The following is a 26,854-nucleotide window of genomic DNA, read 5'->3' as shown; positions in this document are numbered from 1 at the left end:
CCAGGGTCCCGGGGAGTCCTTGGCTGTGCTCGGGGTGCAGCCTGCAGCTCTTGTAAGAGCCGGTTTGTTGCAGTGCATGAATACAAGAGCAGTTCCTGGGTCTGGGACCCCCACAGTTTGAGAGTTACAGAATGAATGTACACTCACCTAAAGGATTATTAGGAACACCATACTAATACTGTGTTTGACCCCCTTTCGCCTTCAGAACTGCCTTAATTCTACGTGGCATTGATTCAACAAGGTGCTGAAAGCATTCTTTAGAAATGATGGCCCATATTGATAGGATAGCATCTTGCAGTTGATGGAGATTTGTCGGATGCACATCCAGGGCACGAAGCTCCCGTTCCACCACATCCCAAAGATGCTCTATTGGGTTGAGATCTGGTGACTGTGGGGGCCAGTTTAGTACAGTGAACTCATTGTCATGTTCAAGAAACCAATTTGAAATGATTCCACCTTTGTGACATGGTGCATTATCCTGCTGGAAGTAGCCATCAGAGGATGGGTACATGGTGGTCATAAAGGGATGGACATGGTCAGAAACAATGCTCAGGTAGGCCGTGGCATTTAAACGATGCCCAATTGGCACTAAGGGTCCTAAAGTGTGCCAAGAAAACATCCCCCACACCATTACACCACCACCACCAGCCTGCACAGTGGTAACAAGGCATGATGGATCCATGTTCTCATTCTGTTTACGCCAAATTCTGACTCTACCATCTGAATGTCTCAACAGAAATCGAGACTCATCAGACCAGGCAACATTTTTCCAGTCTTCAACTGTCCAGTGAGCTTGTGCAAATTGTAGCCTCTTTTTCCTATTTGTAGTGGAGATGAGTGGTACCCGGTGGGGTCTTCTGCTGTTGTAGCCCATCCGCCTCAAGGTTGTACGTGTTGTGGCTTCACAAATGCTTTGCTGCATACCTCGGTTGTAACGAGTGGTTATTTCAGTCAAAGTTGCTCTTCTATCAGCTTGAATCAGTCGGCCCATTCTCCTCTGACCTCTAGCATCAACAAGGCATTTTCGCCCACAGGACTGCCGCATACTGGATGTTTTTCCCTTTTCACACCATTCTTTGTATTCAGTTCATTCAGTTTGGAGTTCAGGAGATTGTCTTGACCAGGACCACACCCCTAAATGCATTGAAGCAACTGCCATGTGATTGGTTGGTTAGATAATTGCATTAATGAGAAATTGAACAAGTGTTCCTAATAATCCTTTAGGTGAGTGTATGCATCCTGTATACAAATGCTTCATGCAAGTCCACCGAGGTCTGCTGTTCACATGTAGAAAACCAAACCTAGTCTGTAACCCCATAACTGCCCCTGACTTTGTTATACATGTGATTAAGCGCAAAACTCAGATCAGGTGCTCAAGATATTCACGTGTTATCCCCGTGTTTTTCGTGCATCACTATTGGTGCTCGGTATTGTAACATATAGCCGACGTCCTTAGGCTCCGATGTCAAAAATGTAAGAACGTGAGTCTGTATGTATTCATTTAAGTAACTGATTTTAAATGAAATGCGCTACGTATATATACAAGTCATTAAAATACACCACAAGAAGAACACACTCTTCATTCCAACTCCAGTCGCTAGTCTAAAGCGACACCTAGTGGTAACTGTATGAACTGCACTGTTTCAGAAGACTGGAAGTTGCAAGTAAAACCATTTTATTGCATGTCGTGATATAGAAATATATATCGTAAATTACAGTCAATACAAACAACACAGCTGTAGTTTATTTTCTAACATCTTAAACACTCGAGAAGAAGCTTCGTTTTAATCAATGACCCCCAGCAAATATTAAACAATAGCAAAATTGGTAGCATATCTGTTAAAGACCCCGCGTAAGGATGATTTAAGTCATCTGCAGTTGAAAATGTAATAAAATGCACCGAGGTCAAACTAAACTATTATTAAAAACAAGATTGAAAAGATATGAAATACCGCGCCGTTATTCGAGACCACAATATATTAATTATTTTATTACGACCATATTTATTTTTCTAGATAGATTCAAGGAAGATGGATCCGAGATCAGACTAAATCATACAATCGCGGCAAACACCAAACTGCAAACAGAGATAATAATAATAATAATAATAATAATAATAATAAGAAGAAGAAGAAGAAGAAGAAGAAGAAGAAGAAGAAGAAGAATAGAAAATGAATAATGGAACCAAATTCCTTTCTCTTAGCATTAGAACAATTTCCTTTGCATTTCATTATAATTTTATTTTTGTTCACACTAATTTAATTAATAATTATCTAGTTTTTCTGTCCAGATACACGACTAGAAAGATGACCTCTTCATCACTACATACTACTGATAGTTTTGGTGTAACTCTGAATGCAGGTCTGGAAGTGTGCGGGGGTGTTTTTCTCAGGCGTGAAAATAATTATGTAGCACTTAGGAATAAAGTAACCGAAGAGGATGCCATATAGACTGGCTAGCACTGAGACAGCATTGATTGCCTGGATGTATTTCCCTTTGTAAACTATCTGTGCTGTAAAGTAGGAAATCCACGCCAAGAAGAAGATGAGCAAGCTGAATGTGATAGACTTGGCCTCGTTGTAGTTTTTAGGCAGGTCGGTGCCCATGTAGGAGAAGATGAAGCAGGCAACGCTGAGGCAGCCGACAAAAGCGATCACTGTAAGGAAAGCATACAGATTCCCCATATCACAGATTACAATGGTCCGGTCTTTGTACGCTGAGGTGTTATTAAATGGTTTAGGTCCTCCAGTGCCAATCCAGATGCCACACAAGAGAATCTGAATGACCACCGATGTTACGATGACGAGCCACTGGCCATTGTGCTTGACCCAGAAGTCGTAGGCCCTGGGCAACTTGGCCGCCATTTTAAAGATGAACACGATCTGGAAGGAGCGGACGGCGAGGCAGGCGAGGCAGGCCGTGTAGAACACAGCAAACACCGGGTTGCTCAACATACAGTTGGGCATCAGAGGTTCGCCCACATAAAAAAACACACTGATGCACGCCACGGTCAGGCAGCTCAGCATGAAGAAGCACATCTTCCCCCCCGCAGACTTCACAACAGGGGTGTTGCAGTTACGAGCGAAGAGAATGGTGATGGCCACCGACAGGAAAAACACCAAGCTTGAGCAGAGCATTATTCCAACGGAGATTTGCTCTCTGTAGTGGAGGTACTCGATAGAGCGCATGGTACATGAAGTACTTCCTTCGTCTGCCCATTCGTCCTTTCCACATCCCTTACAGGTTTCGGGATCCGCTGTCAAAAGGCAGAGGGAAATGGATGTAATAAAATTACATTATAAAACACAATTTCAATAAAGCTCATCAGACTAAAGATCTGTAGTTTAGAAGGTAGGATCCCAGAAATCTCTCACAGATTTGAAAAAACTCACTACTTCACAAAGCGTAGTATAAGTCATGCTGGCTAGAAGGAGGGCATAATGGTGTCAATTGATTCAATAAAGTCATTATATGGTCTATCAAATGCCTATTCATATATGATCAGTTTCCAATTTTATGTTTGTTGTTTGTTTGAATTCCTCACTATTACACATCCTCTTAAAAAGGTGCAAAAGTTGTCCAGCTTGGAAGCAGTGTTTTATAATGGTAGCATTTTTTTCCCATATAAAAACCTGTCCCCCCCAAAGCTCTTTAACTTCCAAACTCTGAGACTTTTCTTTGATCTGACAGATTCTGCAGCACACCAGTCTACACACCTGTGTAATTGACAAACGTCCCATTAGGGCAGAGCTCACAATCAAAACAGCATTTGTGGATGCCTCTCTGTTTCTTCCTGAAACCGTCCTTACATTCGGAGGAACACACCAGGACGGGGGCCTACAAACGAATGCGGTTATTTCAGAGAACATTCTGGGTAACAAAAACACTCGGGCACTGCCACCAGGGCGATACATTGAGCTGGGAAATAATTCACATGCCACTGCTGTCTGCATCCCTAGGCTTGATTGGTGAAATAATTTGGTATTTTTAATTCACTGATCAGGTGTCTTTTTATTACAAAATGTTACCCCTTTTTAAGCAAATTGCTTTATTTCCTTTTACTCTTTTTTTGGTCTTTGTATTTTTATATTAGTAGAAGGTAATAAGTGAATCATACAAGCATACATACATATATAACCAAACAGATAATTACCGGTCCATCTGTGTACCAATGAATAAGTCTCTCATTAAGGATGAATCGAAGGTCTGGATCAGAAATATATGACCCGATCGTCTTAAAGTAATCAGGTGAGGTCCTGTCCCACACAATAATGTCATATTGGGGAGGGGGGTCCCCACTTGCATCAAATTCAATGATGCGTCCTTGTAGAGTAAACCTCATCCTCTTCAGTTTTTCAAAAACCTGAAATCAATATCAAAGGGAAGCCTTAATTTGATATATATATATATATATATATATATATATATATATATATATATATATATACAGCTCTGGAAAACATTAAAAAGTTAAGAAATCAATGTTAAGTGGTCTCTTAATTTTTTCCAGAGCTGTATTTGTACAAGAAATTTAAATTTTCATTAAAACCCACTAATAATCTGTTCCTCAAGTGACTAAGCAGATTTAGCAAAGTGCTCACCATATAGGGATAGACTGTTCCTGCTCTTTGACAGCTTGTCGTGTTGCACTCCAGTGCCTGATGTAACGCGTGGGCAACAGCGTAAACAGACGAGTAAATGGGAAAGCTGAAGGTTGGGTCTTCACTGGTGATATCCTTAGAGGATTCATTGGAACACTGTAGGCAAAACTGGTTACACGTCTCCACTGCGGACATCTGTTGTCCATTTGAGCAGCTCCAGGTTTCTCCACGAGCCATAGTTTTCTGGACAAACGCATCAAAACCAGGTAGTGTCCAGAGTCCATTCAGGGTTACCCCAATGATAGTTCCAATGGTTTCAATTCCTGTAATCCCCAGCAGCTGCTGGTTCAAGGACCAGGCTTCACTGGCAATCCACACTTTGTTGCGTACTTTTGTATTAATAGCCATTTGGATGACTGGTACTGCAACTTCTGGCAATGCAAATATCACAACCACACTGACATTAAGGGTTGCTATTTTGTTGAGGACCTCACCAATGTTGGAGGACTGTCTGGGAACTATGGCTTGGTAAGCCAAGCAGATGTCGGTCAGTCCAATGCGATCCACAAAGAACTGAAAAGCATCGTTGCTGTAGTCATTGTCGCCACCAATGTACGCCACCCAGTTCCACTTAAATGTCTGCAGAATTTGAATAATGAGTTGCACTTGATGTTTGTCGCTGGGAATGGTTCGCAGAAAGGAGGGGAATCGTGCTTTGTCACTAAGCTGTATACTTGAGGCACCGTATGTTACCTGTTTTTATATAAAACAATATATGTAAGTATGGAACTGTATATAAATATACACAGACACACACACATAAATACACACAAATACAAACAATGTGAATCAATTCCTTTACAACCAACATTAAAAACATGCTCTGCTGATTGGGGACACTTGGACATCTTATTGAAGTGTGCTAAGAATGGTAACGTAGCACCTCAAAGGAGAAAAAGATAAACAAAAAAGACAGACGTTGAAATAGATACAGTATACTCTTAACCTTCACCCTCTTGAAATGTTATACTATAATTTCAATGTCAGATTCAAATTCAAATTCAATTTAGATGCAATGGCCTTCAACATCTATCGCCTGTGACATTTTCTTTCTCAAAATCAATACATTTCCAACCCTAATTGATCAATGCAATACGGAAAGAAAAAATGAATTACCATGGGAATTAATTTAGACATGAGAAGCGGTGCGATGGTAATGGTGGGGGTGCTCCCAAACGGACCGGTCACAGAAATCACTTTGTATTGACTGTTCAGACCGGTCTTAACGAGAACCGATCCGTTGTTGGCCAGGAAGTCAAAGACCGCCGGGAAGTTCAGCATATCTGAGCAGTAGTCGAAGATCTCGTAGCCGAGGGTCACGTTGGGTAGGAGTGAACGGTTGTTATTGATCTCCTCCACAGCAAACCTCATCACCTGCAGCTTCTGATAGCCTGAAGGCAAAAACTGCAATCTGGGGGACGGAAAAATATGGGAGAGTTTAAAGGCTGCTGTAGAGCCAATCATTTTAGCTACCTGTGCCATCCTAGCATTGCTTACAAATAACACACAAAGTCACACAAAGTTCCTATCAAAGGTTACTGTACACAAAGATTAAGCTGCAGACTTGTGTAGCACTGCTATAGAGGAGAGAAAGAGAAATCTATCTGAATTTGTGGGCTAATATCATGAAATATACTTACCTGAACTGCGGCACACCAGACTGTGCTTGGAATTAAAAGAAAGATGCTGATAACATTTGAAAAGTCCTCCCAAAATTCAGTTTTCATGCACATTGAAGTATGTTACATCATGTTTCATTTTACACCACTATTGGAAAAATGCAACTGAAAGGATCAAAATAAAGGAGTTTTTCCAAAATTAATGGAATGTCATTGGAATCCACCTTCTGTATATCATTTTGTGGTTTCAATCATTGGTGAACTATTGGGTTTTAGCAGAGCATATTATTTTCTTCAGCAACTGATCTGGAAAATTGTTATCCTTTTGCTTTTTGAGGTCCTACTAATAATCCTAATACCCTGTTGTTGTGCAATTCATTCAGTTTCGCTCCATAGTACACAAGGCAAATTAAGAACTTACTGTAGTTTTCACTATTTTTAGGCCATTTGGTTTTAGAAAACGTACACAAATCTAAGATCTATCCAGCTCTTACGTTAATGCACCTTTGTTCATACACAGACCTTCTCAGACATTGTTTTTTTATTACACATGCATTTTATTAATACATAAATGACAGGAGAAACATGACCTGAATGAAGGTAAGTGTCATGATTTCAGTTTGACATATCCAGTATTCGGAAGCAGATACTACCACAGATAATTAATCAGGAATATCATATTTCATAACATGATAGTTGCCTAAGGGAGAAGTGAGAAAGATGCTTCTTGGGAACAGTTTTGCTTTGGTTATTCTACTTTGATACTATGGATACACACTATATTACCACAAATGTATATAAAACAGTGTTAATTCAAGGTTTAGCATTCACAGCTTGTGGCATGGTGTGTTATCATAGTGGTAACTGTCTGGGTCCTTACTATACAATTCAATCAACGTGCCAACACACATTGACACACAAACTTTGATGCAACCCATTACCTGCAGAGAAAAGGATCAGTCAGAGATGTTTGATAATATAGTGTGAATTGGGAAGATTTCAATCTAAACTGATAAACTGACTAAACTTTCAATCTACATGCATATGGCTAGGAAGCTTTGTTTTTTCATCACTACATACTACTGATAGTTTTGGTGTAACTCTGAATGCAGGTCTGGAAGTGTGCGGGGGTGTTTTTCTCAGGCGTGAAAATAATTATGTAGCACTTAGGAATAAAGTAACCGAAGAGGATGCCATATAGACTGGCTAGCACTGAGACAGCATTGATTGCCTGGATGTATTTCCCGCTGTAAACTATCTGTGCTGTAAAGTAGGAAATCCACGCCAAGAAGAAGATGAGCAAGCTGAATGTGATAGACTTGGCCTCGTTGTAGTTTTTAGGCAGGTCGGTGCCCATGTAGGAGAAGATGAAGCAGGCAACGCTGAGGCAGCCGACAAAAGCGATCACTGTAAGGAAAGCATACAGATTCCCCATATCACAGATTAAAATGATCTGGTCTTTGTACGCTGAGGTGTTATTAAAAGTGTGAGGTCCTTCAGTGCCAATCCAGATGCCACACAAGAGAATCTGAAAGACCACCGATGTTACGATGATGAGCCACTGGCCATTGTGCTTGACCCAGAAGTCGTAGGCCCTGGGCAACTTGGCCGCCATTTTAAAGATGAACACGATCTGGAAGGAGCGGACGGCAAGGCAGGAGATGCAGGCCGTGTAGAACAGGGCGAACACTGGGTTTCTGAAGATGCAGCTCCCCCACCCAGGGACCCCGATGTAGGCAAAGACACTAATGCACGACACACTCAAGCAGCTCAACATGAAGAAGCACATCTTTCCCCCCGCAGACTTCACAACCGGAGTGTTATAGTTACAGGCAAATACACAGCTGACAGCCACTGAAACAATGATCAGGAAACCTGCAGACAGTATTAGTCCAATGGAGACGAACTCCGTGAAGTGCAGATACTCTACAGAGCGCTTTTTGCACGAAGTGCTTCCGTGATTCGACCACTCATCATCTTCACACTTCTTACAGGTGTAGAGATCAGCTGTTAAATGTGAAAACGAAAGAGTCGTGAATATTTTCAGTATGAGTATGACAGGACATTCTACTAACAGGTTGGATATGTTGATGTGGTGTTGCTGACAGAGTCCCTAAAAGGTTTCCTCTCTGGATGTATGATGTTATTCAATACTTTTTGTATTTAATAAATCAATCCATGTCATCATTTTAGTTAGGAATCACCTGAGTTCAGGCTGGGTAAACCATGAATATTTACAAGAAACTGCCTTCATGAATAAATGTAATGTCTCTGCTCTACTTGTGTCTCAATAGCAAGAACCAATAAGCACTCAAGTGTGATGTGAACACAAAGTTGTATAAAAAGCATTGCAGTTTAATTCAAATTCTAGTCATAGCAATGTTTCTTAAGTTGTAAAAAGCAATCAGCAATAAGGATTACCACCAATTAATTATTGTGCGTTTATGTTTGTTTCTTTAATCTTTAACAACAATGAGTTGCATAAACAGCATCTTCATTAAAGTAAAGTAGTTTTAGATGCGCATCTCATCTTGGTATCAGTTTTTGCATGGATCCTATGCACACCTGTGTGATTGACGTACGTCCCGTTCGAGCAGACCTCACATTGAAAACAGCAACTGTGGTATCCTGTGACTCTCCTTATATAACCCACTTTACACTCCTCTGAACACACCGATACAGGAACCTGCAAAGTTAAAGTCAAAGTTGCAGAAATCTTCAATTAGTATTATTAGTGTTAAAAAAAAACTTAGCCCTTGGATGTTTTATTTTTTACACAATCACAATTATTTATTGGAATATTCTATTTACAGTGTGTTGGCGATCTGAAATTTAATCTCGATTTCATAACGAGATTGAATATATAGATAAACCCTGCTTTATTGTTGAAAATATTTCTAAAAATATTTGTTTGCTAAATGCAAAACCCCCACCCGGGAACAAGCATCATTTATCCAACTTAAGTTTAAATTATTGTGCATTATTAATTAGGCTTAATGGGTCAATTGCATAGAATTGAATGCAGCGCACTGGAGATGAACCAGAGGTTAGTACGTGTGCAAGTTCGTTGCAATCGACCCATTAATATTATTATTATAAAAATAATATATAATAATATACTGAAAAATATATAATATTGACCCATAGTCAAGGGAGTATTTTTATTATAGTTAACCCAAATGTTAAGGTTACTGTGTTCCGGTGTCTTTCAGTATAATTGTGTGTTTAATGTCACTAGACACCGGGTTATATTCATCTGGTTTTTCACCGATTCGCTATTTCCGACAGTTTTGTCTGTATTGCATAAAATACAGTTAACCTGAATACGTCACCGCACATACAGTTTATTATGAGTAAGGTGTTTTACTGGAAGGTTAACATGTTTAATGTAAGTACAATCAATACAAAATATGATTACTGTTCGAGATAAATTATTCTAAACAAGTGGATGTTTTTTTTATATAGATTAATTTAGAAGAATTTTCTTTAGCATCTATACACCAGTAGCTAATGTGTCGTCATCGATACATTATTAGCAGCAACGAAGCTTCGACCATTCGTTCGTAATATTTTCAGATTCGAATCTTCGAAGGTAAAAATGGACCCTTCGGGACAGTCCTATATTATTTATTTGTAATTATTACTATATGTATGCGATTGTTATGAGACAATAAAACAATATTTTAATTATTTACCGTTCTATTTGTGTGCCACCTAATTAGACTCTCATTTAGAAAGAAACTGGTTCGAGGCTGTTTAGAAAATGAGCCGATCTTCTTGAAGAGAGGAGACGAGGTCCAGTCCCAGAATAAAACATCATAATGGGCCGGCGGGTCTCCGTTCCCATCAAACTCTACGACGCGGCCGTGCAATGTGAAGTTCACCTTTTTCAGTTTTTCGAAAACCTGTGATCAGATAGAAGTGGGGACATGGTCATTTCAAATCGAGTAAGATTGTGTATTTTATCAAACAATTGCATGTCTTATGTCTATTTTAAATCCTCTATGCGATTCAGTACTTTTAGCTTAATCTAAGTAAAACAAGTGCAACTGCTTACCATGTACGGGTGAACTGTGCCAGGACCTGCGCACCCTTTCTCGCCACAGCCCAGTGACTGGTGCAGTGCAGTGGCGACAGCGTACACAGCCGAATAGATGCTGAACGTATATGTCGGGTCTTCATCGACGATGACTTTAGGATTCACGACGGCGCACGACGGGCAATCTTGGTTACAGGTCTGCGCACTTGCGTTGGATGGTGTCTTAGCGCAAGGGCCCTGGTCAGTGCGAGACATTGTCCTATAGATGAACTCCTCCAAGCCTGGCAGAGACAGCGACTTGCTGGTTATCCCTATGACGGTGCCGATGGCCCGAATGCCCTCCTTCCTGGGCAGGTGTGGGTTCAAGGACCAGCTGTCGCTGGCGATCCACACCTTGTCCCGCACGTTGTTCTGGATGGCGGTCTCGATCAGAGCCACCGCGTACTCCTGCGGGGCGAACACCACGATCACATTGATCTTGAGCTGCAGGATCTGGTCCAGCATGGCGCCGATGCTCGGGGACTTCTGCAGCACCGTCCCCTGGTAAGCCAGACAGATGTCGGCGGACTTGATCTCCTCGCTGAAGACCTGCAGCGCATCGCGGCTGTAATCGTTGTTGCCACCAATGAAGGCGACCCAGTTCCAGCCGAACTTCTGCAGGAGGAGAATAATCAACTGCACTTGATTTCTGTCGCTCGGAACTGTTCGTAGGAAGGAAGGAAATACAGTTTTGTCGCTTAAGCGTGCGCTTGACGATCCGTGATTTATCTATAAAATAAATAAATACATATGTATATATATTTAAATAACTTAATCGTTTTGTGGTTTTTATGCACAAACCACACCACCACTACTACCACTACCACCACTACCACTACCACTACCACTACCACCACTACTACTACTACTACTACTACTACTACTACTACTACTCTTCTTCCAGCTCACACACAATGTTGTAGCAACGAATCTGGGAACTACAGGGTTGCAGCAACAAAACCCACAACGTTGTAGCAACATGATATTGTTAGCTGGGTTCTAATCAATAATGATAAGACTATAAAGCGTTAAGCCATGACCACATGCACATTAGCCTATTACTTATTACGCAGGGAAATGAAATGTGATAGTTACCATTGGAATGATGTTTGCCATGAATAGCGGCGCAATGGTAATGGTTTGAGTGCTGCCAAATGGGCCGGTGACAGATATGACTTTCGGTCGATAATCTCTGTTCTTCTTCTTAACGGGGACGGACCCATTCACGGAGAGGAAGTCAAAGACAGACGGAAAGTTCAGCGTATCGGAGCAGTGGTCGAAGATCTGGTAGCCGAGGGACACGTTGGGCAGGAGGGAGCTGGAGTTATTGATCTCCTCCACAGCAAACCTCATCACCTGGAGCTGCTGATAGCCTGAAGTCAAAAAGTCCAATCTGGGGGGGGAAATGTTTGAGCAATGTTGGAGGCTGAATGTGACTTTATTTCTGATTCATTGAGAACTTGGTTGATCTTCCTTATTGGATGTCCGATTCATAATTTCCATTATTTACTGTATAATTTATTGTATTGATTGTTGATTGAATAGATTAACAATAAATGCGCTGGATGCACCCTGGTAATAGTAGTCTAGTAGTAGTAGTAGTAGTAGTAGTAGTAGTAGTAGTAGTAGTAAAGTCGCCGCTTTTATTGAAAATTAAAAAGACCACAAAATAAATAACGAATATATTAGAATTGTATGGATTTAGCTTGAAGAAAAACGCATGTGTGTGCGAGGTAAAAGTGGAAAAACAATGATACCCTGGACCCCCCGTTTAAAGGTTGTGATGTAGGTGTGCCCGAACAGAACGTACCATCATTTTCAGTTTTGAAGGACTTTTGTTATATGAACATATATCTAATACTTTCAAATGACATGATCTATTTGCATCGACAGATATCTTCCACATGTATTGGAATAAACAAACAAACAAACAAACAAACAAACAAATAAAACAATACAATCGGTATTAAACGTAAAACCAGTCACAGATAACTCGGTCAATTCTGTTGAAGTTTACAGTTCGTGGATCAGTGGTAGACGTACGTTTACAGAAACTTTACAAAATATATATATAAAGTAATGATGTCAAGAAGATACGTTTACAGTGAATATATTCATCTCATTATCACCACAACCCACCGTTCATTAAACAGAAAACCCCACACTTTAAATAGGTGCAGGAGTGTGTAAGGGAACGGTTTTTGAAACGCTGTGCCTGAATCCACGCACACCTTGTGCCAGCTGGGTACCTTTACAGTGTCCTCTCATACTGAAAATATTCCTAATTGAAATAATATAATATATGGATATCCTGCTTCTGTTACCAGTTGAAATATTGTACACATTTTCCAGGTTTACTTTTCATCAATTGAAAAAAATGGTCCCTTGTTAGAAGTGCGTCTTTTGCGCATATAAACTACATTATTGAAATAAACATTTTAAAAACTAGATGACATAATAGGGGAGATTTACTTACGGATAGCATTGTAAGGCTTCAGGTCTGTTGTGGTCTGACTGATAGTTCAGAGAGTTATGAACTTCGAAAAGTCCTCCCAATATATAATCCCCCTGTAGTCTGAAATCTGATGATGCGCAGGATGCCATGGCGGGTGCCCCTGGGACACACAAACCCAACAGGAGGAACAATCCGAAGGACTTCATTTTGGCTTCCTCTGGAGATACGCACTTCACCTGCGCTTTACACAAAGTTTGACTTGCTTATGTCACGATCCAGATAGTATTGGAATTCATCCTGATGATTTACATGACATTCAGATTTAAATACAGCCGCGTTCTGCTTGAATGGTAGATGTTTGCCAAGTAAAACCACAAATCGTATTTTCAGTGGAATTGAATAGTTTCATAAAAGTTGGCCTTCAGTAAATGGGCCAATTAAAGAAAACAACTATTAATGTGCACGTCAATTAGCGAACACAAACGGTTTCAACTGATAATGACCGATGCATGTTGTAAATGTGTGGTGGTGTTAATAATTAGTTTTGATACTCGCAGGTGTATGAAATGTTGCGTATAAACTCCTTCCCCTTGCAAATGTGTCCTATGCAAAATTAATAGTTTTCCCTGTTAGTGTTGAAACAGTGGTTAGTTTTTTATACAATGTATCCGGTAATAATTTAAATGACGTTTTACATACCTTTCCTATCAAAGCAAAAATATAGTTATTAGTATCAATATGTTTTAAAAACACGTATGTCATGGGTAATTTCTCGTCCTCAGCACGGTTCAGAGGCGTCGTGTATTTCTAAGTCAATGTGTTGACATTTCTAATCATTACCCTATAAATTCGTTGGGTGCCTTGGGATTATTTTTGATTAGGGTATTGTGAGCAATACATTCTGTGTACATGTATGCCTACTACGAAAAATAATACCACATACATTGGCTTCAATTTGTTTTAAATGTAATTTAATTTAGGTATTTTACATAACTAATTTTTACATGTTAAAGACACTTGTGTATTACAATTTACAAATTCAAAAAGATAAAATGTATATAGTTATTCAACTGGGTATTTAACCCCCCCCCCCCCCCCCCACCATTTTAGGGACTTATTTATTGATTCATTTATTGATTGATTTAGTTCTATGGTTTATTTCTTGGAAAACGTCATAAAACATCTATCATTTATTGGGTTTATTTTTGATATGCAAGCAAATCACTCTTTTCCCAAGTGTTTATAGTTGCTTAAAATATACCAAACAGAAAAAGCTATAATCATGAAGCAGTTTTCATTTAGAACTAATAGATTTGGTGTAACTCTGAATGCAGGTCTGGAAATGTGCCGTCGTGTTTTGTTCAGGTTTAAAAAGAATAATGTAACACTTGGGGAAAAAATAGCCTGCGAGTATTCCATACAAACTGACCAGCACGGAGACAGCATTGAAAGCCTGGATATATTTCCCACTGTACACAATATAAGCGGTGAAAAAGGAAATCCATGACAGGAAGAAGATGAGCAGACTAAGAGTGACAGACCTCGCCTCATTGTAGTTTTTAGGCAGGTCGGTGCCCATGTAGGAGAAGATGAAGCAGGCAACGCTGAGACAGCTGACGAACAATGTCACCGGCAGGGACGCCCGCAGACCTCCCATGGTGCAGCTCACGATGATCTGGTCGATGTATACTGCGGCATCGCTGAAGGGCTGAGGTCCTTCAGTGCCAATCCAGATGCCACACAAGAAGATCTGGATGACCACGGATGCCACGATGACGAGCCACTGCCCATTGTGCTTGACCCAGAAGTCATAAGCTTTGGGTAGCTGGGCCGCCATTTTGAAGATGAAAACGATCTGGAAGGAGCGGACGGCGAGGCAGGAGAGGCAGGCGGTGTAGAACACGGCGAACACCGGGTTCCTCAAGGTACACTTCACCAGCACGGGCTCGCCGATATAAGAAAAGATGCCCATGCACGCCACGCTCAAGCAGCTCAGCATGAAGAAGCACATCGTCCCCCCCGCAGACTTCACCACCGGGGTGTCGCGGTTTCGGGCGAAGAGGATGGTGATGGCGATGGAAAGGGCGAGCGCGATGACCGTCGACACCACCAGCGCGATGGAGAAGTGGTCGGTGTAGTGGAGGTACTGTAGGGTGCGCTTTTTACAGGACGTGCTTCCTTGACCGGACCACTCGTCGTCTTCGCACTTTGTACAATTGTAAGGATCAGCTGTTAAACATGAAGATAAAACCAAATAAATAAAACATATAGGCACTGCACCTCATGCAGTATGAATAAATGCTCCTCACTCCGCTGTTTCTGTACCTTGTCAAGCCTTTGTCAGGGCTACTTAATTTATAATTACATGTGACACACCCAAAACATTATGAACATTAAAAAACAATGTGAGAAACCTGACGTACAGGTATATGTAATTCTGGTAGGATTTATTTATTATTTTCTCATGACTGTTAAACCTCACCTTTTTTATCGATGTATGTGCCATTGGGACAGACCTCGCATTGGAAACAGCAGTCGTGTACTCCAGTGCGCAGCTTCCTGTGACCCTCCTCACATTCTGCAGTGCATATTAATATCGGTACCTGCGGAGGAAAACCGCATTCATAAACATCAGGGCAAGAGAAGACATCCGAGTAAAATAGATAATTTACCATTTACTGGGGCTTTCTTTCCTCTGTAGGGCCAGGAGCAGCTTTATAATGCTCCTACAACACCACCATGAATGTGGATGAATAACTATCACCCACCATTCAAAGAAAGGCTAATACTGTCTTCAGAGATACTTTGAAAAGTATGTGTGAAAAAATGTCATTACCCTGCCATTTGTGTACCACGGAATCAGACTCTCGTTGAGCGTGAATCGGGGGGCTGGATCGGAGGTGTATAAACCAACCCTCTTGGGGAACTCGAGTGAGGTCCTGTCCCAAACCACAATGTCATAGTAGGGAGTTGGGTCTCCATTTTGATCAAAATTGATCACACGATCCTTTAACATGAAGTCCACTTTCTTCAGTCCTTCAAGAACCTGCAATCACATGAGTGCAAGAAAACAAGATGACATGTAATTGAACATCTTGTATTGCCTGTATGGAAATTCAATTTTCTAGTTGCTTGCCGCCCCAAATCCTCAATTTGTGAATGGCCAAGCCTTTCTGTTGGGTAGAGCTATGGGGACTGTAAACCGGAGTGCCGGAGTGTGTTCGCTCCTGGGTGTCGGTTAAACACAGATGACTCAGACGATGACGTAATGTCAACCTGAAGTTTAATTGCGAAAGGCGATTGAGCACAGTACAGATCCTAGCACAGCACATGGGCGAAGGGACTTAATTTCTGACCGGTCAATGAATGGCCAGCTGAATTGAGGTATGATTGTGTGTATTTGTGTATGTGTGTGTGGTCTGCAAAGGAATACAGCAAGAGATACAATTACTAGTATACATAACACACATAAAACTATAATGCACAGGTCACTAATACTATTTCTTATTGACACACTTTATAGATATAGTAATATATATCTCTAGCATGTTTTAGTATAATTATATCCTCATTAAGTATAAATCAAGTAATTCTACTGGGCATATAATATTATAAAAATTAAGAAGATTAACTAATTGAACATCAAAGGCTGCTGCTGCTAGGAGCCCTGAGTTTAACATCTCCAAACAGGTGTACTGCGTGATACAATTAAGCAATTAACAGCCTATTATGCATTGTGGCATGTATACAAATGCTGAGCAGGCCCAACTGACCTCGATTTTGGCTCACGATGGCAGTGCATAAACCCCTCATTACAAAGACAAATACACATTGGAGAGTTCGTGGTGCAAAAACCATAGGCACTGGTCTACAGAGATGTGGAACAAAGTGATCTGGTCAGATGAGTCATCCTTCACCATATTCTCGAAAAGTGGACGAGTGCTGTGTGACGACACCTAGAGAACGGGACAGGCCTGACTGCTGGACCCCTACAGTGAGGGGGTCCAGAGGCTCTGTTATGCTGTGGGGGGCATTTTCCTGGCATGGTTTGGGTCCACTTGTCCCCTTAAAGGGAAGGGTCACTGCAAATCATTACACAGTGATCACCTTTATCCTATGGGGACACATTTATATCCTGTTGAGAGTGGTCTCTTCCAGGATGACAATGCCCTCATGCACAGGGCACGAGGGGCACTGAATGGTGTGAATCATATGCTATGGCCTTCACAGTCACCAGATCTCAACCCAATTGAACACCTGTGGGAGATTTTGGACCGACGTGTTAGACAGCGCTATCCACCACCATCAAAACCCCAAATGAGGGAATATCTTTTGGAAGAATGGTGTCCATCCCTCCAGGGGAGTCCAGAGACTCGTAGAATCCGTGCCAAGAGCGTTGAAGCTGTTCTGGCGGCTCAGATGACACTGAGACACTTTATGTTGTTTTTTCCTTTAATTTGCCACCTGTCTGTATATGCCTATGGTACTGTATTTATAGTTACTACTGGTTTCAAGAACAGGTCTCTCACTTACCATATGGGGCAGGACCGGTCCAGACCTTGTGCAGGTATTTGCCCCACACCCCAGTAACTGATGGAGAGAATGGGCAACAGCATACACAGCCGAGTACACATTAAAACTGTAAGTCGGGTCTGCTTCCAGGAGAGCTTCGGGCGTGAGAGAAGAACACTCTGGGCAATCCTGATTGCACATTTCCTCAGTCACTGGACGCTGTGTCTGTGCACAGGCTTCGTGATCGCTTTGCATTATGGTTCTGTACACAAACTCCTTAAACCCAGGCAAGGGCCCCAGTCCACTGATGCTTATCCCCAGGACGGTGCCGATCGCTTCAATCCCTGGCAATTTGAACAGGAACTGGTTCGTTGACCAGGCCTCGCTGGCGATCCACACTTTGTCACGGATATCGTTCGCTACAGCAGCTTGGATGAACGGGACAGCCAGGTCCTGGGTGGCGAACACCACCACGACACTCACTTTGAGAGCCTCGATCTTGCGAAATATACTGAGCATTCCAGTGGGGTCTTGAGGGATAGTGTTTTGGTAAGGCACACAGATGCCAGCACGCTGCGTCTCCTCGTTGAAGACCTGAAGAGCGTCCTGGCTGTAGTCATTGTCACTGCCAATGAATGCCACCCAGTTCCACTTAAACCTCTGCAGAAGCTGGACAATAGCGCGTACCTGGTAGAGGTCGCTGGGGATCGTGCGCAGAAATGAGTTAAAAAAGGGTTCATGGCTCAAACGAATACTCGACGCTCCGGGGCTTATCTGTGGGGGGGAATGAAAACGTTGAATAGGAGCATGCCCATTTCCTAGATTGTTGTTACAGACAGACAAGGATCACAGAGTTTAAACACAAATAGAGATTTAAAGATTCAATTCTAGGTGATTCACAAAGTTCTAGTGTTGATTATAGAAAGAAAAATGAAGTTACCATTGGAATATCATAGAACATGAACAACGGTCCGATGATAAGGCTCTCAGTGCTCCCAAAAGGGCCAATTAAAGAGATGACTTTAGGTCGATACCCTAGGAAACGGTCTAGAACCGGAACGGATCTGTCCAGGCTGCTGGACAGGAAGTCATAGGCCACCTGGAGATTCAGTGAATCAGAGCAGTAGTCGAAGAGGTCGTAGCCCAGGGACACGTTGGGCAGGAGAGAGGTGGAGTTATTGATCTCCTCCACAGCAAACCTCAACACCTGCAGCTGCTGATAGTACTCTGGTAAAAACTGCCATCTGAAGGAGGGGGAGGGGGGTGTGACAGATTTTGAAATTATTGCATTTCTTTAAAAAATGAATTACATTATTGTACAGATTGGTTAAAAATCAGCACACATGCCACATCAATTTAAACAAATTAATCAATATAAATACACCCATATTTGAATATTTATACACACACATCTACAATTTAAAGTTTCACTGTACAATGAAATCACAAGTGTTTGGTGAATCGGGTGTCGTTCATCATAGAAGCTGGGAGTATTGAAACCATATTAAATCACTGCAAACTTGCATTAATTTGAAATCACTTTCCAATAAAATTAAATACATTAATAAACATTTAATATTCTTAGTGTCTGAAGCAAACAACAGGGAACATATTGCATACAGAAAATAGTGCAAACTAAATAATAGTGCAAACTAAATAAAAGCAAATACTAAATTGATTTATTTTGTATTATATGATACCATTATATGTACTTACGTAGAGCACTGCAGAACCTCAGGTTTTCGATATGAAACATTCGACTGATCTGCGATGTGGATTCGGAACAGCCCTCCCAAAACATAATCTCCAGATAAACTAAAATCTTTCGTGGCACAGTGTTTCAATGCATTAATCCACGGATAAAAGAAAAGTGAAATACTTAAAATGAATGTAAAACCTTGCATTGTCGCCTGCTGCCAATACCTGTTAAAGATGTGGCAGCAAGGGTCTCTACATTTTCTTCCCACTTTGTCCTCATGTTAGTCATGTGAATTTACCGCTTTTGTAGATTTACATAAACATGCGTTACGGTTGATAAACTGATTTATGATTGTTGGCTGTTTCAGTACACTGCCCCCCCTCCCATGTATCCCTGAGGTTGCTATATAGCATTAGAAAATGTGCTATTGTTATGCTGGATGGGTATGTTGCCAATGATGCATGCATTGCCAAATTTTCCATGCAGGTGCTGAAGCTTTTGCAAATAAGAGATATGCAAAGTGTGGTGAAGCTAATAGACGAAAAAAAGCCCTCCGAGAAATCGTTCTTTGGTTTATCTTAACATTATACAATTTTACAATGCGTGCTTACTTATTGCATGTGAATCTCAGATACTTTGTCAAGTTTGAAACGTACACGAACTGCACGAGTATTTAAGCGTCGATTAGTTCTTGAAATCGGCAACTATGCCAAGAATCATCTGCACTTTTCACTCCACTTCTTTCTTACAGCTTAGCAAATACATCTGAAAACTGACTGCCCAAGGATTTCAAAAATCAAGATACTCCACCTGCTACCATAGAAAAGAGTTAATCCATTGAACAACGATGCACATATAAAATACCACTACATACCGTACACTGCACATGAATGCCTGTCTACATAAAAACTCCTAAATGTAAATCCAAAACTGTAAATTCCCACTGTCTGTGTGCTCAGCTTCCCTCAGCTCAGAAAATGTATACACCTTGCTGGGTTTTCATGGAGAAAAAAGGATAAGTTGTTAGGAAAAACAATTTTAATGAAGTATCAGAGGGAATCTTAATTCAACATCTGGCATTTGAAGGTTTACAATCATGGAACATGTTAATTAAATTGAAATTAAGGGTCAATGTATACCCCAATTCAAACTTTTTTAATTCCAAATTATGTACAGAAATAAAGTTACTTGATTATACGCCAGCTGCCCATGTGTATTATTTAAAGGTACTGTTGCATATGCATTGGTAAAAAATTCCTTGGGGATATATTCACTACTTCTGTGGTTTAACAGAAATTTCACAAAATGTGTCATTTTAGCAAAAACAAATGAAAATACGCTTATTCTGTACAGATAGCTCAGACCTTAAACACCCCGTTACAGATTATAATCCCATTATATATGAACGCAGCAAACAAAATACATTGTCATTTCTCTCACACACAGAAATGCACGTTTTAAATTAGTTTCAAACAATAATATAAGAAAATGCAGAGCTACATAACAGATGCATGAATATTTTAAATGTGGCTTTATTTTCACCCTTCGATTCAAATCCTCATTAAATATGAAAAGCTACACAAGGCTGTGCAAATAAAAGAAAATTTGCATCCAGATAACAGAATAAAATCAGGTAAATAATGCTGCTGAACACCACAAAGAAAAGGGACATAGTCTCTTTAATAGCGATTGAAGTGAAAAATTATTACACTTAATAAAGTTATTAAAATCATCTTTTGTTTGTTTAAATCTGTAGCACATGGAGGGAAAAAAAAAAAAACAATAATACATGCAATTGCAATTGATTTATAAAGCTACTGTCCAACTTCTATTTCTTTACTCATTTCCTATCATTTTTATGTGACGATGATAAATTGAACACTTGGAAACAGCATCATATGTTCGTCAAGAAAAGTGTGCTCAAAATAATCTCGAACTATTGAACCTTTAAAATATATAACCCATCAACACAACCCTCCAAAAACAGGATATACTTTTACAGGAAAAGGAAAGTTTTGATCCTTCACTTCAGTGGCAACTCCAGACATTACATGTTTTTCCAGGTTTTCAAAAACAACCCCACCAATCCACTTCATCACAAAACCTCTCTGGCACATTCGTAACATATAAAATAAATAAAAAAAATAGACAGAATTGGGGGAGAAAAAAAAAAAAAAGTAACCCCCCCCCCACACACACACACATTTGAACTTTCAAACTTTTCTGCAAAAACGCAGGGGAGAAAAATATGGAATGATTCAAAAACAAAAGCTATTGTCCATACCAACTCTAAAAAACAGACAATATTTCAATGTGCACTGGGCGAAATGAATGAATAAAATGAAGCACTGGACAAGTACGATTATAAATCTGGTCTGACGGCTATTCCACTGAATGAGACGCGTTGGGAGGAAAATAAAATGTTACTGTAGATACCTCCTATCAGGTCTGGTACATCAAAGAACTGTTGGGATGACAGTCACGGGATGCAAGTAAAACCCTGCATCTTCTGTCTTTAAAGAATGACCTTAGACTGCAGATTATCTGTAAAATAGACACAATCATACATATAGTTTATATTCAGATCCTTTCGGGAAGGGGAGATTTATCAGCAAAAAAGGGTAGTTACTTAAATTATTTTGCTTTTCAACACTTCTTTCTATAAACAATACACCAATAAACCCTCGCCTTGATTGGAGGACAGATTCTACAGCCTGCAAACTACAGCTTCACACGCAAACTGCGCCGCCGCCCGAAGATGTTGCGAGGTGTCGATAGGGGCGGCGCACATAACTGGCCGAGCATGGACAGGATTTGGTGAGGTAGTCAACAGAGGGGGGCGTGACTGTCTCCCTAGCGCGCTGGCCGGGGTCACCATTTGTCCTCTGGTCGGCACTTGGGCTCATGCCGTCTGAGAGCGGACGTCCAAGGGGAGACTGGAGTCTGTTTCTCGGTCTGCTCGGCATATCGGTCCAGCGTATCGATTGATAATCAACTGAGTGGACTTTCAACTGGGTCTAAGACATGCTAAATTAAAATAATCCACTAAAAACTAAACAAATCTAACGTTTACGTCTACGAATCTAAGGGGATATGTCTATATTTGATAACCTCCCATTCAACTTTACTGAAAAAAGTGACAATAGGAGGACGACATCATTTGACCAGAGGGGTAGATGGTTTTATTTACTAGTAGGGTCCCTGAAGGTAGCTGGAAGATTAGCATCCCCAGTGAGACAGTGCCGAGCTCAGCAGGAGTGGGGGTTCGTGTTAATGATAGCTAAAGCTAATTTCCGCTATACATTCCACACCACACGTCACTCTAAAGTAGTTTACACAACCCCATGGGGTCACAAGGCAAAGAAAGCACTGGATTTCTCCAAGGAAAACAGGTTCCAACAATGTCCATATGCATTAACTCATGAGCAGGAACGTCTCGGTATCAAAGGCAGCGTGCTGTTCATACGGAATCCCCCCGTCTATTACCTAACACTGTCACAATGGATCAAAACTCTTTTCCTTTTTTTATTTTTTGTTTTTTTAAACCCCAAACCCACCCCCCCACCCCCCCACCCCCAAATGTAAATAATAATTTTTTCAGGTGGGGATTTTTTTTAACTAGCAAAAGCTTTCCCTGTGTCTTCCTTGCCTTTGTATGTCCTCTTGCCATGTGTGAATGGTAGATATCTGTACTTGATCATATGCTGTGAAGGAAAGAAAAGAAAAAGTGTCAAAACGTGGTCAACCGAGGTGATAACAGCTTTTCATTTCATTTAAAACGCCAAAGGCCAGAAGATGAATGAAGTCAATGAATGAACATGCTCCTAAGCCAAAAGTAAGATCAAATATAATGCAATCATTCACAAATACAGTTTCTAATTCTTAAGCATGTACACAGATAATAAAACAGGACAAACAGATTTAAAGTGACATACCTTTATCTGTCGCTTCATGGTAATACAGAAAAGCATGATGAAGTACATCACAAGTATCGGCCAGAACACTGGCACATTGAAAGCCTCGAAGAATGTGCAAATCATTGCAATCACGATTCCTTTAGTAGCTGAATGCCTACAATACAAAGAATATTAAAACGATATAGAAAGACATTGTCTTCACATAATTCGTCTCACATTGATGGCAAATCTTTTAATCTTGTGTAGACCACTGTAAATATACCTCCCCCCAAAACATGTATGGTAATTTACACTATACATAATATACATCGTACTGCTTTCACGTGCCCCTAAAACGGCATTGTACAGGTGGCAAATCTACCACTGAAGGGAATAAACAAACTTTTCTCTTTGGTATTTTAAAGATGTATAGCTTGGTGCATGATGTACTTCATATTCTGGTGAAAAATGTGCATTTTATACAAAGACATGCTGGGTCTTTTACTTGTTTAAGGGCTTCCAACACATTGAAAACTCACACTTTTATAGTATAAAAATGTACAGTAGCATGGAAGTATAGAACTTCAAACTATAAACATTACTTTTTTTCTTTTAACGTTTACAAAAATAACACTCACCAAAATTTAAACTCTGGCAGCCTTCGAATGAAAGGCCGAAATTCTTCATTCTGCTTTGTTGGTAATGAAGGGCCATCATCTAAAAGGAAGAATTTTCTATTTGAAATGTAGGCCTATTTTTTAAAAAAAAGATTTACCAAATCCAATGGTATAGGAAGTCAAAAATTCTGTTCATGACACAAGCGAAACAAACTGAAACTGAAACTGAATCTGAATCTGAATCTGAAACTGGTAATTCATTTGAGAAAAAAAAATCCAGTGATTTTCATGAATTTAATTAAACATCTTAAGACACGAAGGGATACAGCAATCCCTTTACTAAACAAATTATATCACTTACCTGCATCATCCATTATTGATGGATCCACTTTTGGGGACAGAAAAGCAATGAACAGGTTGAGATGGTAAATTCCCAGAGCATATGTAACAATGTACCATCCCTGCAAAAGTCAAAAGGAAACTCTTAAGCACCTGCAAGCCTAAGATCATGCTTCTGTAAATACACTATAGCGAAATAAACATTACAAAAAAAGCCACAATTATTAGAAGACCTGTAGTTTGAAGGTGAACCTGAAATCTGCAACTTTCATTTAAAAATATATTCATGTACTGTTCATATTCAAGTCTTTCTTTGATAGGAGCTGATTCAGTAACTTTTCTCAACAAAACAATACTGTTTTCATTGGAAAACACTTTTTTTAAGGCATTCTTGTTGTGGTCTTACCTGTAATATATATACTCTAATCATGTAGATGAGCGTTAGAAGTAGAGTGACAGCCCATCGTACTGTTGAGAACGGTGTCGACTTGTCTAACCAGGACTGATAAATCTAAAAGAATAAAAACAGAAGTTAACAAACTGAGCTGGGCAGAAACCAAACTGTATATAAAGCCACTTATAAGAGGTGTGAGAGAAGAAGGAAGCTGCTCTCTCACAAACTATAAAATACACTTACGTTTAAATTAAATTGAGTGCATACAACAGAGACCTGGCTGGGTTTGATATCTTAATGATCTGAAAACCTACCTGCCCGAGCCGTGTGAAAAAGCTACCGATTGTTGATGGTTTCCCATGGATAGACTCTCCAGTACTGTCTCCTTCTGACATTCTGTCTCTGTGGACAGAAAGACAAAGTAGTAAGTGTGGAAAAAGGATGAACCTGTGGATATTCAGAAAAGTTACAGCTCTTACAACAAGCTAGTACAACGACCTAACTTGACTTCATGTTGGAAGTTACAGTGTTACCTAATGGATGATTATACTTCAATCATCCCACAGAAATGCTATAATAAGCATCAAAGTTATAAATGGCATTGAGTTCACTAGAGGAGAAAAAAATCAGATCAGTTTGCTTGCTGCGGACCAGTATTGACTTTGTCACTGTGGCAAAAACAAACCACACCATTCTAGAACCGACTGCTACAATAGACCATTGTTATTCCGATATTGCTTAACGCAAAGAAAACAATCACTAAATAGACAGCAGAGAGCAACATGTCTGCAGTGCAAGTGCAGACCTATGAATATAATAAAAAAAAGTTTAAACAATCTAAAGGAAATCTGCAATGCATACTTCAAAAGTAAGCTTACAAACTGTAAATGCATCACTTTAGCTTTGCAATAACAAACTGGGCTTATACTTCTCTTCACTGGCATTATTATTATCATCAAAATGATTATTTGAATCAGTGCCAATAAACATCATAGGCCAATTCAGAATATATAGTCTCAAAGACTCGTCTGAAGACAGCACTGAATACAAAAACAGCAGTACTATCAGTCTGGACACAATCAAGGTTACATAATAAACAGCAACAACCAGGAAGTCGTTTTTAAAGCAAAGACAGTAGTAAGAAGAGCTTAATAGTATGGCGCTGCACTAATGAATGGGTGACCTTTGCACTCGTTGCACTGGAAACATAGTACAGCGGTTTGGGAAATTAGATGCGTCCAATTAAATTAATATTATTCTAGACACATATTAGCACCCCCACCCCTAAAAAATAACATGTCTGTAATCACTGTAATCGCCGCACAATTGCACAACTGCGAAACAAAACTCACATTGAACAGAAGTGATTACAACATGGATGTTTACAGTTTTAGGATACACTTCAGTGCTATATATCGCTATTTTAACATCCAGGCACTACTGTAAACGAGGCAGCATTGGTTCCTGGCGCATTTATAAAGAGGTAGTCTCAGAAATGTTGTAATGTGAACATGTCAATGGAATCCACCCATTTTTCACGTTTAGATAAATGATTACGTGGCATTCACCATTACTGACAACACACTGCACACTGTGGATGTGTGCGGCTATATAGTCAAGTGAGATCGCAGTGGGACAAGGATCAAATTAAGAATCTGAAATATTTAAATATATATATATAGCCATGTTATATTCCTTTGGTCGTTTATGTCCAGATTCCGACAAAACCCGAGCCCTTTCTGGAATTTGTAGTTTCTTTTCCAGTCGCTTCTCATTCAAGGAAGTGTCCCACGAGTTGAATGGGACTCGCTTTCCCATGGTGCACTGCGCCCACGATCGTGGTCAAGCTAGTCCCGATGCAAACTGGGAGTTGAAGTCAAACGACTCCCTCTACCAGGCCGAAGCGCTACGGGAGCCACCGAGACAAAGAACTACAACTACCGGCAGCCACTGCCCGAAGTGAACAACTCACTTCCGGCCCAGCACAACCCCCGACGCTAGCTGAGGAGCATAGTATCGCCTTAGAGATGCGTCAAAGCGGGGGAATAAGACACAAAGCGTGGATCGAAAAAATGTCGGGATAGTTCGTGGTTACATTACGAACTGAAACCGGCCAGCCTGCGACGGTTCTAGCTGCCGATACGGCTCGGTGTCCGGCATCCGAGAGGCGCTCTTACCTGCTGCTGCCGCTGTGTCACTTTCCGCTACAGCCAACTCTCGCAGCGCCCCGGAATGTGAACACGTCACTGATCCCGCGAGATTTGCGTGCGGGAACAGGCAGGCGAGAGCAGCCGAGCGCCGAGCAGGAAGTGCAGGATGAGCTGTGGGAGTCTTGAGGCTTGCAGTTCTGTGAAGTAACAGAGATACTGATCTGCGTGGATTAGGGTCTTGGACGCAACATGCATTTGACAGCAGTGAAATCTTGTGTTTTCGGGGAAATGCTCGCGTCTAGTTTCACGATGAAGACTTTCCGAAAGTAAATGGTTGTAGAAGGTTATGGCGTTTAATCCGTATTGCATGGTGTCAAAGTGGTTTCGACATTACAACCCAGTAAACATGCTAACTCTGGTCTAACATTGCACGT

General features: G+C 40.6%; 4 protein-coding genes across 5 annotated transcripts; all 4 read right to left on the bottom strand.

The window, feature by feature from the left end:
* Positions 1-2,283: 2,283 nt before the first annotated feature.
* Positions 2,284-6,053, bottom strand: LOC136714131 (taste receptor type 1 member 1-like). Its single transcript, XM_066691442.1, has 5 exons — positions 5,778-6,053; positions 4,602-5,354; positions 4,268-4,363; positions 3,717-3,837; positions 2,284-3,256 (listed from the first exon to the last, which is right to left on the bottom strand). The coding sequence occupies exons 1-5, from the start codon at positions 6,030-6,032 to the stop codon at positions 2,322-2,324; spliced, it is 2,160 nt and encodes a 719-aa protein (XP_066547539.1). The 5' UTR covers positions 6,033-6,053; the 3' UTR covers positions 2,284-2,321.
* An 817-nt stretch (positions 6,054-6,870) lies between these two features.
* LOC136713638 (taste receptor type 1 member 1-like) lies at positions 6,871-11,726 on the bottom strand. Its single transcript, XM_066690776.1, has 5 exons — positions 11,454-11,726; positions 10,338-11,087; positions 9,976-10,185; positions 8,846-8,966; positions 6,871-8,287 (listed from the first exon to the last, which is right to left on the bottom strand). The coding sequence occupies exons 1-5, from the start codon at positions 11,709-11,711 to the stop codon at positions 7,353-7,355; spliced, it is 2,274 nt and encodes a 757-aa protein (XP_066546873.1). The 5' UTR covers positions 11,712-11,726; the 3' UTR covers positions 6,871-7,352.
* A 2,199-nt stretch (positions 11,727-13,925) lies between these two features.
* Positions 13,926-19,303, bottom strand: LOC136714129 (taste receptor type 1 member 1-like). The gene is made up of 6 exons (XM_066691441.1): positions 19,293-19,303; positions 18,370-18,569; positions 17,347-18,143; positions 15,650-15,859; positions 15,296-15,416; positions 13,926-15,042 (listed from the first exon to the last, which is right to left on the bottom strand). The coding sequence occupies exons 1-6, from the start codon at positions 19,301-19,303 to the stop codon at positions 14,108-14,110; spliced, it is 2,274 nt and encodes a 757-aa protein (XP_066547538.1). The 3' UTR covers positions 13,926-14,107.
* A 1,381-nt stretch (positions 19,304-20,684) lies between these two features.
* On the bottom strand, positions 20,685-26,536 carry rer1 (retention in endoplasmic reticulum sorting receptor 1). 2 transcript variants are annotated; one of them, XM_066690482.1, is made up of 8 exons: positions 26,448-26,536; positions 24,585-24,672; positions 24,283-24,387; positions 23,899-23,998; positions 23,559-23,637; positions 22,960-23,095; positions 22,674-22,728; positions 20,685-21,568 (listed from the first exon to the last, which is right to left on the bottom strand). In XM_066690482.1, exons 2-8 carry the CDS (start codon positions 24,663-24,665, stop codon positions 21,540-21,542), a joined length of 585 nt encoding a protein of 194 aa, XP_066546579.1. In that variant the 5' UTR covers positions 24,666-24,672; positions 26,448-26,536; the 3' UTR covers positions 20,685-21,539. The 2 variants fall into 2 exon arrangements, with proteins under 2 accessions (XP_066546579.1, XP_066546578.1); XM_066690481.1 differs by having other exon boundaries at positions 20,685-22,728.
* Positions 26,537-26,854: the final 318 nt, after the last annotated feature.

Source organism: Amia ocellicauda, chromosome 18 (genome assembly GCF_036373705.1).
Source record: "Amia ocellicauda isolate fAmiCal2 chromosome 18, fAmiCal2.hap1, whole genome shotgun sequence".
NCBI lineage: Eukaryota > Metazoa > Chordata > Actinopteri > Amiiformes > Amiidae > Amia > Amia ocellicauda.
Note: the sequence above shows the minus strand (reverse complement) of the source record. Positions and strands in the feature narration are given on the sequence as shown.

Excerpts from the sequence above, each read along its gene's own strand:
- LOC136713638 (XM_066690776.1), bottom strand. The coding sequence starts at position 11,711 with ATGAGGTTTGCTGTGGAGGAGATCAATAACTCCAGCTCCCTCCTGCCC. Across the intron at positions 10,186-10,337 it reads GCACAGTTCACCCGTACATG|GTTTTCGAAAAACTGAAAAA; the intron begins GTAAGCAGTTGC and ends ATCTGATCACAG. Across the intron at positions 8,288-8,845 it reads GACGTACGTCAATCACACAG|CTGATCTCTACACCTGTAAG; the intron begins GTGTGCATAGGA and ends CACATTTAACAG.
- rer1 (XM_066690481.1), bottom strand. The coding sequence starts at position 24,665 with ATGTCAGAAGGAGACAGTACTGGAGAGTCTATCCATGGGAAACCATCA. Across the intron at positions 24,388-24,584 it reads TTTTCACACGGCTCGGGCAG|ATTTATCAGTCCTGGTTAGA; the intron begins GTAGGTTTTCAG and ends TTATTCTTTTAG. Across the intron at positions 23,638-23,898 it reads ATCAATAATGGATGATGCAG|ATGATGGCCCTTCATTACCA; the intron begins GTAAGTGATATA and ends TCTTCCTTTTAG.
- LOC136714129 (XM_066691441.1), bottom strand. Across the intron at positions 18,144-18,369 it reads ATCCGTTCCGGTTCTAGACC|GAAATGGGCATGCTCCTATT; the intron begins GTTTCCTAGGGT and ends ACAACAATCTAG. Across the intron at positions 15,860-17,346 it reads GACCGGTCCTGCCCCATATG|GTTCTTGAAGGACTGAAGAA; the intron begins GTAAGTGAGAGA and ends ATGTGATTGCAG.
- LOC136714131 (XM_066691442.1), bottom strand. The coding sequence starts at position 6,032 with ATGAGGTTTGCTGTGGAGGAGATCAATAACAACCGTTCACTCCTACCC. Across the intron at positions 4,364-4,601 it reads GAACAGTCTATCCCTATATG|GTTTTTGAAAAACTGAAGAG; the intron begins GTGAGCACTTTG and ends TATTGATTTCAG. Across the intron at positions 3,257-3,716 it reads GACGTTTGTCAATTACACAG|CGGATCCCGAAACCTGTAAG; the intron begins GTGTGTAGACTG and ends GCCTTTTGACAG.